Consider the following 11310-nt stretch of genomic DNA (forward strand, 5'->3'; position numbering starts at 1 on the left):
ACAGCTCTACTGACTGGAAACCTTGTGACCAATTTCAGAATCTTTGCCAGATCAACAGTTGGACGACTGCAACCTGCTTGTGCTTCATCAGACAACATGGACTGCAGCATTGTCACCTCCAAGACCGTCCTCGTCTTCGTCAGCCTGGTCTTCTGGGTAAGCCCATTTTGTCAATAAATGGTGACTCGTGTGCGTATTTTAATGGACGTATTCCTAACTTTACTGCAGCAGTTCCTCAAATCGCAGCAATGCCTGGTTCAGTAGTGTACCGTTTGAAATCACACGGCTTACTTTGCGGAAGTAGATAAAACTCGACATTTTCTCTTAAAAAAAATAAACGTACATCCGCATATGTTATAGAATAAATACACTACAATCCTATGTGGATTTATCGAAGTTCCAGGAGGAAATTGTCGTTTTGTTGCTCTTAAGTGTCGTCAGGTCAACTGGCTATTGCATGTCTTTATTTCACTTTTTACCTCCTTTGACCTCCAAATGGTGACAATGTTGTTGTCAGTCAACATTCATTTCCACTTGATTTGATAAGTGCGAGCAATATAACAGGCCAGTGTTCTGTTGTGTGTTGGCACGGGGGGGAAACACAACACACATTTATCGCGATAATGCAATCAGTGTTGTTGTTATATTGATTTGTTGTCGTGCCCTTTCTACTCCGGGCTTTGTGACGTCACATGTTGCATATAAGGGCAACAATTAGTTTATACCTGTTTAACGTTCGTTTACATTTTTGATTAAATTCAAGTTTTACAGACAGGTGAAGGACTACTCCCTGGAAGAAATAGAATTTTATACAGGCAGATCTTTGGCCACCTACCCCACCTCAGTAATATAATACAGTTTGGACGTCCCCTACTCATTAAAAAAAACATTTTCTGGAGCATATTTTGTGAAAATATTAGGCTTTTTTTTAATACAGTACGAGACAGCGTTGGCCCCTCATGCTTGGGATCAGAAGGTGCCTCCAAACAACAGTCATAACACACTTTGATAATGTTGTGCTTGGTTTTGCTTAAATTACCCAATTAAGCTTTTCAACACGCTGTTACATATTTGTTTGAAACCAGTGGAGGTCAAAGAGCAAATAATAAATGTGTGATGAAGTAGTGGTGTCCCTCGGCATTAAAAAAAAGATGGGAATGGATCCAAAATTGAATGATTTGCATGCACATTAGCGCTTACAGTATCTCATGCCTTCTCTAGAAACTTGCGCAACTGACCCCTGACTCAATGCCTGCAGCGCACATACACGATCGGGAACCCCCACCTTTCCCACCACTTAAATAGCTTCCCGGAGATTTTGCCACATTCCAGAAGGCTGGCGTGGTTTGTCTTTTTTTTTTTTAAAGCCTCTTTGCTGCATCACTTCATAAGCACAAGATCAGACTTTCTATGTAGATTACGGGGCGAGTGGTGGTGGTGGAGGAACGAGCCGACAGCCATCCCGTGACTGGAGTGATTAGGAGATGTGAGTCATGCGGCCGAACAAGAAAGACAGGTGATGGATGGCTCAGTTCCACGGAACACTTCAGATCACATGAAAATGATGTTATTTCACCAGCACGTTTTCACATTGACACAGGCCTAATCAAAGGTCAAAAGCACGAGTCGGGGACCCTGATAATGGCTTGAACACGTCACAGCAGCGTATCTTTTGTCTGTTTTTACGATTAGCATCGCATGAGTTGAAACAAGTATAAATCAGTGCACTGGTTTGAACAAAAAGATCATTTTTAAGCATGCTTGCTGCAATGTCACATGCTTGACTGGCTCAGTTGTGTGTGTGTGTATATGGGAAAGAAAGGGTCTTAATGATGATTGTGTTTGTGATGTTTGTGAACGCTCACAAACACCTTCAGCCAGCTGTTTTGTTTTCGCGCTTTGACACTAGTTGGGAAACAAGGCTGTTTGCTAATTGTTATTTTCAACCAGTTTTTTGTCATGTTTACAGTCACACTTTGGGTCATTTTAACTGTTGCTGGCCACCAGTCACAATGCTCCACATCACACTTTCTTGACTTTGTGGCTTATTTTGAGTCATTCTGCTGTTGTCATTGTGTATTTTGGTTTTTACTTGACTACACAAGATCAGCACTGCTTGCGGAATCCCCCAACTTTAACTCGGATAGGCGAGAGGTACAGATTCCTTGAAATAAACTACGTAGTTACAAGTGTCACCTGCTAGCAAGTCAAGCTAACTGAAGTTCAAAGCGGTTGCCTAGCAACAATGCCAAACACAAAGCAAAATGATAATGGCTCTGGATTTACAGACTCAAAATCAGATAACAAAACAACTCCGGGATTGGAAGATTTTCTCAAGAAGACACCAGGGATTACTCTATGCCAAATAGTGCAAGGAATTGAGAATCTGCAATTAAAATCAGTGCAAAATTCTGCAAATATAAGGCTGGATATAGCAAAAATTAAATTTAATACAATAGCCTCAATGAAATGATCATGGATGTCCATAATGGTGTCACAAACATTGAAGAAAATAGTGCACTGAGCAAGACTATCAAACCAAACTACTAAAAAAAGATGTCAAGGATGAAAATGCGGACTTGAGCGCTGCTCCTAAGGCCGTTGAAAACTATAGAAGATATCAAGGCTCTGCAGGACGATATTAAGGATTTATTGAAAGACAATGCTGCCTTGCGCTCTGCTCTTAAGGAAGCTAAAAACCCTAAAGAAAATAACAGCATTATGCAAGGATGTTAGGGTTCTGCAGGATGATATCAGGGCATTATTGGAAAGCAACGCTGCCTTGCGCACTGCTTTTAAGGAGGCTATAAACCCTATGGAAGCTGCCTTGTGCGCTCCTCTTAGGGAGGTTAAAGACCCTACGGAAGAAAATAGAGCATTATGCAATGATATCAACTTTGTACAGGATGATACCAAGGCACCATTGGAAGGATAATGCTGCCTTTCGCACCACCCTTGAGGAAGAGAAAGAAGCAAAGGAGAATATTACTCAGCAAATTAAAACCTTAATTGACGAGATGGATCAGAATGCACGAATGAATGATGTGGACCTCACAGGGCTCCAAACTACAACCAGGTCAAGGGATGTTCCTTCAATAAAGCAACAGATTGCTAGCTTTCTACAATCAAAGGAGGTGGATGTACATATCAACAGCATCGACACTTGCGTCTCACTATGTGACAGAAACAACACCACACCTGTCAACATTGTTAAGTTCACCAACAGGGAATTCAAAACTGCACTCCTGAAACAAGGAAAGAATCCGAGAGGCACAGACGTCTACATGAATGAGCATCTGACAAAACGCAATGCCGACATCGTCAAGAAAGCGTGAGACTTGAGGAAGCAGGGCAAACAAAGCACTTGGAGCGCCAATGGTAAAATCTTCATCAAAATAAATGGAGGTCCAGGAGACGCAAGAGCGCTTGATGTCAAAGATATCAGTGGTCTGGATGCATATTAAAGATCACATTACTATGACATTAAGGATAATGGAGGATATAACCTACAAGAGAGAATTTGATGTGATATGAAGAGGGGGTAGGATTAAATAAGCTCGGCTTCTTCCTGCTACTTTTCGGACATGTGGAACTGTGACTTGAAACATGAAGCATTCAGTGTACACTGTGCATGTTTGAAATAAATTAAACCATAACCATAGCCTCTTGGAGCAAGTTGGGTGGGAGGAATTCTCAAGTAATTTCTGTAGCCCAAAGCAATGTCTTCTAGTGAGCAATTCCCTCTCTCACACTGTCCGTGCCTCCTTTTTTCTAGTTTATGCCTTCTTCCTGCTCTTTCTGTATTCTTTCTGCAGCTGTGAGATAATATAGGCTTACCTTTCTTTTCTCTGGAGTTCAATATCTTGTTGAACCCTTGCAAATAGAGGAATTAATGAAGTTGGGGTGATGCCTGCTGTTGTGTGGCTTCATGCAGGACAAAGTGGGACCAAATAATGCCATGACTGCTTCATGGATGCAGGAAGTGATGGTGACAATGCGGGAATGATGCGTGTCCTATGTACGATGTTGTGCATTAGTCTGTAAAAGGTACTTGACTCCGGTGTAAGTGGTGCGGGAGGGTGGCATTTTGTGCCATTGCCCACCATTTGCATGCCAAATGCGCAAACTTGTCTTTAACCTTTTTTGGCGTGCTATCTAAATGACACACATTGCCACGGCAAATTGCGGGACAATGCAGAGGCAAAATCCATAGTGTAAACACCGCTTTACAGTCTCACCATTGGAATTAAAACACATTTGGATTTTAAACATAAATGAAGTTTGCTGAGCAGGTTTGAACAACGGTTTTCCTGTTAACCTGTATGTACTTTGTGTGAGAGTTACATATTTTTGCTTAACTTGAAGCTTTGTGTGTTCACCTCCCGTAGGTTGCAGGAGCCGGTTTGGCCTATGTGGGTGCCCAGGTGCTGAGCAGCTATGACACCTTCGATCGCTTCGTCCAGGACAGGTACACGGTCATCCCAGCCGTCGTCATCATCTGCATCAGCGTGGTGATGTTCTTCTTTGGCCTGCTGGGATGCTACGCCACCATGAAGGAGTCTAAAGTGGGCCTGAGCTGTGTGAGTTACCCCAACCACCCCCTCAGTGAACACCACAAACGATTACCGCCCTAATAGTGTTTTCTCATTTGGTCTAGTTCTTTATGATCATCATGGTGTTGTTTATAGCTGAGGTGGCCGCTCTGGTGCTCAGCTTCATCTACCAAGGAAAGGTGAGTCATCTCTTGTTACTCATCAGAAATGTGGCTCGACACAACTGCTCTGATTTTGTGATTGATGTACTTTTGTCTGATGACAAAAAATTATTACATTGTTTATGCTGCCCCACAAAGAACAGGAAGAGTTGTTAAGAAAACTGTTGACAAGCACAGATAAACAATCATATGTCCATAATAGGACATATCTACAAGGACCCCATTATTAGAATATTTTGGAAATGTTTTTAAATTGTGTTTTTTCCTGCGCAACTTTGAGGACATTTACTTTTATTTTAACTTCCATATGTTTTCCCACCAATACAATTGTAATGTTTTACAATAGATCCCGCTATTTGCGGGGGCTATTTTTGATCATCTAAACCATAATATGCCTCAAACAGATGAGATATATAATTAATGATTGCTGTTTTGTGGTTTAATACGGCCTGTTGGTTACAAATTGCATATTTCTGCAAATTATTCTTGTCTTATTCTTGTCTTCTTGTCTGGTCTAAATTATGCATATAAATAGCTAAATGTACTAAAATACAAATCCAGGGCAGAAAAAGCATTCTAATTGTGAATGTTCTTCGAAATGTGCGGTGATCCTCAACTCTTGTCAAAGCATCTTGTGATTGGCTTGTTGTGAACTGACGTTGAAACAGCGTCCTCTGCTGGATTCATAGCAGCAGCACTTCCCCCAGCACATCAAACCACTTCCTTATATAGGCTGCGAATAGGCTGTGATTTATTGCACACAGGAGATGCACAGACCAATGTATTGTAGCTACAGTATAACCTTGGGTTTTCTTTTTGTTAAGTGCAATATTTTACAAAAAACTGAGACAACAGATGAAAATCGAGGTTCTAGTCTACTCTTAAATGGCACGACTCACAATTTTATTTGGACGATAACTGATTTTTTTTTTCTTTAATTCTGATGAAGTTACATAAGATCTGGAGAAGCAAAAGCGCTCATTGTCAAAGATATCAACAATCTGGATAAATATTAAAGATCATATCGCCATGACTACAAGGAAAATGGAGGATACAACCCACAAAGAAAGAACCATGCAGTTAGGATTACATTTAATATCATTTGACATTTGATATCCTTGCTCGACAAAGTACTAGAATTAGGAAGTCATGTATCTACATTTAGTGACACTCACAGTACAAGAAGAAACTCGGCAGGACAGGCAAGACCTGGAAGTGGATGCAGAAATCATCAGGGGAAAAAAGAACTTTTTTGTATAGTTACAAAAAAAAATGCTAACTGTTTTGATTGTATGGAAGAATAATGTAAATAGTGAATTATTGCATGTTGTGTATGTAGGAAGTGAACATGTATTACCTATGGATGTGATATGGAGAGAGGGAAGGATTAAGTAAGCGCTGCTTCTTCCTACTCCTTTTTTTGGTCTTGTGGAATTGTAATATGAAGCATTCAATTTAAAATGCATGCATGTTGGAAATAAATTAAACCATAAACATTTTTCTTGTAAATGGATGCCCGGTGGGATACATTGTGGGCATTTACAACCATGCATTTGTAGTTTAGATTTTCACAATTTAATCAGATCTATGTTAAAACAAAATACATATAAAATAAGTGTCATCTGCTGGAGTTGGTGTAGGACTCCTCAATGTTGACTTTTTGCAAGATAAAGAGCCTACTTTTGACACATTTGGGTTGTGTATTTTGTGTGCGTGTGCGCGCGCGTGTGTCTTGTCCAGCTAAACGGAGATCTGGAGAACTCCATGAACATCGTCTTTGGAAAGTTTGGCAGTGGAGACCCCGAGACGAAAGCTGTGGACTACCTCCAGACTGAGGTTGGTATTACACGCTCTGCAAACTCATTGAAGTACACTTCATTGGGCCATTTGTTTTATGCTCACTTAACCTGAAACATAGTCAATAATGCCATCATGTCAAGACATGTGCAGCTCCTCACGTCTTTGCATTTACACCAGAGCTGTCCAAAACTTATTATGCATGTGAAATGCAGGAAATAATTAGCATGCTGGGTAAAAGTTTGAAAATCCTCTTCTGTTTTCAGTTGCAGTGCTGCGGTGTGAGTAACTACAGCGACTGGTCCAACACCACCTGGTACCGCAACCACAACAGAACGGTGCCTCTGTCCTGCTGTAAGAATGTGACCGCACAGTGCACTGGCAAGATGGACGAGTTGGACTTGCTCAATTTAGAGGTACGTTATTCTCCGTTTGTTTTTTAAGGTGCTTATAGTGGACCCTTGGTATTCAAAGGTCATTGTGATAGTGTTTGCCCCCTTTTTTTCTGCATGTTTGACACTTAACTGTTTCAGATCATCCAACAAATTAAAAACTTAGTCAATGACAACACAACTGAACACAAAATGCAGTTTTTAAATGAAAGTTTTTATTAAGGGAGAAAAAAAATCCAAACCTACATGGCCCTGCGTTATAACATAACTGAGATTGAGATCTATCAGTGTGGAAAAGGTTATGAAGCCATTTCTAAAGCTTTGGGACTCCAGCGGACCACAGTGAGAGCCATTATCCACAAATGCCGAAAACATGGAAAACCTTCACAGGAGTGGTCAACCAAAATCACCCCAAGAGCGCAGCGACTCATCCAAGAGGTCACAAAAGACTCACTGCAGGCCTCACCTGCCTCAATTAAGGTCAGTGTTCATGACTCCACCATAAGACAGACAACTGGGCAAAAACGACCTACATGAGAGTTCCAGGCTGAACAAAAAGAACATGCCAGAAAACATCTTGATGATCCCCAAGACCTTTGGGAAAATAGTCTGGTCTGATGGGGCAAAAGTTGAACTTTTCGGAAGGTGTGTCTCATTTCATCTGGCGTAAAAGTAACGCCGCATTTCAGAAAAACAACTTCATACCAACAGTGAAATATGGTGGTGGCAGTGTGATGGTCTGGGGCTGTTTTGCTGCTTCAGGACCTGGAAGACTTGCGGTGATAAATGGAACCATGAATTCTGCTGTCTACCAAAAACATCCAGAAGGAGAATGTCCGGCCATCTGTTGGTGACCTCAAGCTGAAACCAACTTGGGTTGTGCAGCAGGACAATGATCCAAAACACACCAGCAAGTCCACCTCTGAATGGCTGAAGAAAAACAAAATGAAGACTTTGGAGTGGCCTAGTCAAAGTCCTGACCTGAATCCTATTGAGATGCTGTGGCATGACCTTAAAAAGGCACTTCATACTGGAAAAGCCTCCAATGTGGCTGAATTACAACAATTCTGCAAAGATGAGTGGGCCAAAAATTCCTCCACAGCGCTGTAAGAGACTCATTGCAAGTTATCACAAACGCTTGATTGCAGTTGTTGCTGCTAAGGGGGGCCCGACCAGTTATTAGATTTAGGGTGCAATCACTTTTTCACACAGGGCCAAGTAGGTTTTCTCCTTTTTTAATAATAAAAAGTTACATTTAAAAACTGTATTTTGTGTCCAGTTGTGTTGTCATTGACTAACATTTAAATTTGTTTGATGATCTGAAACATGAAGTGTGACAAACATACAATATTTGCTTTGCCAACGACAACACAAAGCTAAAATGTGATTGGTTACGGCATAGCATATCTCCACCTTTTGTTGTGATGGTGAAAGCTACATTCCTGGAACAGATTTTTTTGGTATTTTTATATTACAGTGGAATGCCTCAAAAGTGGAACAACTGGGCCATCAACCAAAATCTGGTTCAAACCAAGTGTGGCGTCAACAAATATGATCTAAAGTAAAGCAGGGAACCCCAACAAACGGGCAAACTTTGGGCCGAAATAATAAAAAGAATAGTTAAACCATTTTATTTGTAAGAATAGTTTAAAAAATGTGTAAATAACTACACATAATTTCATGTAACTGCGTATTAATTTTTGGCAATATGGACCCCCTATATTCAAAGAATAATAGTTAGAAATCCCACAGCTTTTACATGTTTATGTTCTTGAAGGCACCATAGCTATGTGCGTGTGCTAACTTTGTCCCACACTGCGCAGAGACTACTGTACTGGATTTTTCCTCGTTATTCTTTCACCTCATATTTGGTCCCAATTGCTGACACTATGCGGGAAAAGGTAAGGTTTGATGACGTGATTGAGTGCTAATGTGCATATTTGTTCAGTGCACAACCTGAAGTGAATTCATGCTCGCACAATAGCCTGTCAGTGACGTTCTAATCTTCTCTCTGGAAAAACAAACTCCAGGCGCGTACAGGTGGTGGTGATGGTGAGTTTATTTTCAATTTGATGTTATTCCTGTCTTAGTTGTATACAATACATAATACGGATTGCTGAGGATGCCCGATTCAGATCAAAAGTAACAAAACCGTACTCGACTAAAAACAACATCGCTAACTATGACACCCTGTCTGTGTAAAAAAAACCCACCTTAATGAGACGTAAGACAGTCAAAAGTGATCAGTTTAACTACAACACAGCATGCTGGGAAATGCGTAATCCTCCCATTCCACAGCTGCAAACTCTTGTGGGTTACACATCTGGCAGATGTTGAAGTAAAATACTCTGGCTTTTGCCCGGACGTTGAGGGAGGACGAGAAGGCGGTCGATCAACAATCCGTTTATTGAAACGAGTGAACCGTTTATTCAAACGATTATATTATACATTGGTAACTTTGTTTTACACTTACAAGACATAAGACTGAAAGTTCCACTCAAACATTATTATGTTTTTCATTGCCTCTCCCAAACGTGGCACAATTTGGCAACATTATCAGGACAAATCTGCCTAAAAAGCCACATTTAATGGCTTCCGATGCGAGGTTTTTTTGTAGTATTGCCGATCCGATCCGTTACCAATCCTTTTTTTTTTTTATTAGCTTTTTCAAACATGAATTTGTGGAATTTAACATGGTTATAAAAATAGCACTTCAAAGCATTAAAAATAATGCAAACCAAAGTATGGCTGAATTTACTTCATTACACAGCATGACCAACAATATTGTTTGGCTTTTGTAAGACACCTCCTGTGCTAATAAAAGATGAAATTGGAAAATACTTTTAGGGTAGGACTAATCGTTTGACATGGTTATAGATGAATTTGTGGTATGATTTTTAGAATTACTTTTTTTTTTTTTTAACAAACTCTTCAACACAGTAGTCGTTTATTGACAGTCCCTAGTATAAACTAACTATTAGAGCAGCACTTCCCGTGCGAGCTCCCCGCACAATGACACAGCAGTCCGGGCTACAGAGCCGATTATCCAACGTCCAACATGAAACTAGCTTCACCACGGTACACTGCGGACGTGTCTGCATGGTGGTGTTGCGTTTTCTTCTTGCGGGTGGCGGGAGTCGAGTGGCAATCAGCTTTTGAGGCGCATTACCGCACCTACCATGTTGGAGTGTGGCCCAGCGTTGCGAGCGTTATACGGCAACCGGATCGACGCGATGTCTCGATGGAAGCTGATACTGTCCAATCTTCAAAATTGATTGGGTCGTGACATCCCTAGTACAAATAGTCAACATTGCTTTTTTTGTGATGCCACCCGCTGATGGTAAAGAGCAACCATGTGATGATAACCACAGGAGGAGAAATGGAACTGACTTTTAAGGTGTTTTTAGTTTTTACAATGACAGTGTTAACTGTAGTATTACTTAACACATCCTGTACACATTATATGTGGATGTTAAAATGTTTTGATATGACAGCAAAATGAAGGTCAACCAGCATCACGGTATAGAAAATTACATTAAAAAAATGTCTTTCAGGGTTGTGAAGCCAAGCTGGAGCTGCTGCTGCAGGACATCCTGGGGTACGCCATGCTGGTCATTCTAGCCTTTGCTATCGTCAAGGTAAAGAAAAACTTTTGTTTTGTTCCAGTGGTGTGTAATTTACGCAACACACCGAATAGTCATTTTAGCTCTGTCGCTAATGTTTACATTTCAGGACGGACCTGGACTAGAGTCGACAAAGCAATGTCCCCCTATAACGCCTATGCGCTTGTGTCTAAATAGCCTCACGTTTGTATCTTGCAGGTCTTCGGGATGCTGAGCGTGTGCGTGATCTCGTGTCAAACTGGCAGCCGGAGGAGTGGCTACCAGCCTCTCTATGCCTGAAACTGTCGCAGTATCATCGCCGCATGACACAGTACAACTGTTAAAAAAACAAAACTATTGGTATAACACAGCATCCATCATGAATGTTACTCATTTTATTGTATTTTATTTCTGAAGGTTCACTCAGCTGACATTCCGTGAGTATCCCTTTTTTGCCACCAATAGGAAAGATTAAATAGCCACACAGGGTTTTGAGTTGCTCGTATAGTGTAGGTGGTAGCTTAAAAAAAATGGCAAAGGATTTTTCACTGGAATGAACTGAATGTCTTAAGAGTTGTCATATTTATAGTTCTAGCCCACTGATTGGAATTGAATCTGCCTAAGCTGTATTTTAATGATGATGCTTTTTTGTCTTTCTAAAATAATAAAGTGAGTGTTTCACATGAAGTAGACTCTAAACGATGCTTTATAACGTAATTAATGAATGACCGCTGTTTCTGGTTGCCTATGGACAAAACTATTGAAAGACAAGTGATATGTAGTATTATGGCCACTAGGCGTCAGT

At 40.7% G+C, this 11310-nt stretch overlaps 1 protein-coding gene across 1 annotated transcript; it reads left to right on the forward strand.

The window, feature by feature from the left end:
- Nucleotides 1–11192, forward strand: tspan36 (tetraspanin 36). Its single transcript, XM_054773607.1, has 7 exons — nucleotides 1–156; nucleotides 4389–4580; nucleotides 4658–4732; nucleotides 6455–6550; nucleotides 6778–6927; nucleotides 10458–10541; nucleotides 10725–11192. The coding sequence occupies exons 1-7, from the start codon at nucleotides 97–99 to the stop codon at nucleotides 10803–10805; spliced, it is 738 nt and encodes a 245-aa protein (XP_054629582.1). The 5' UTR covers nucleotides 1–96; the 3' UTR covers nucleotides 10806–11192.
- Nucleotides 11193–11310: the final 118 nt, after the last annotated feature.

The sequence above is a fragment of the Dunckerocampus dactyliophorus genome, chromosome 4 (assembly GCF_027744805.1).
Source record: "Dunckerocampus dactyliophorus isolate RoL2022-P2 chromosome 4, RoL_Ddac_1.1, whole genome shotgun sequence".
NCBI classification, from domain to species: Eukaryota; Metazoa; Chordata; class Actinopteri; order Syngnathiformes; family Syngnathidae; genus Dunckerocampus; species Dunckerocampus dactyliophorus.

What these genes read in the sequence shown, in the direction of transcription:
- tspan36 (XM_054773607.1), top strand. Translation starts at nt 97, where the DNA reads ATGGACTGCAGCATTGTCACCTCCAAGACCGTCCTCGTCTTCGTCAGC. An exon ending in GCTTCATCTACCAAGGAAAG is followed by an intron (nt 4,733 to 6,454) that starts GTGAGTCATCTC and finishes TGTCTTGTCCAG; the next exon opens with CTAAACGGAGATCTGGAGAA. An exon ending in TGGACTACCTCCAGACTGAG is followed by an intron (nt 6,551 to 6,777) that starts GTTGGTATTACA and finishes TTCTGTTTTCAG; the next exon opens with TTGCAGTGCTGCGGTGTGAG.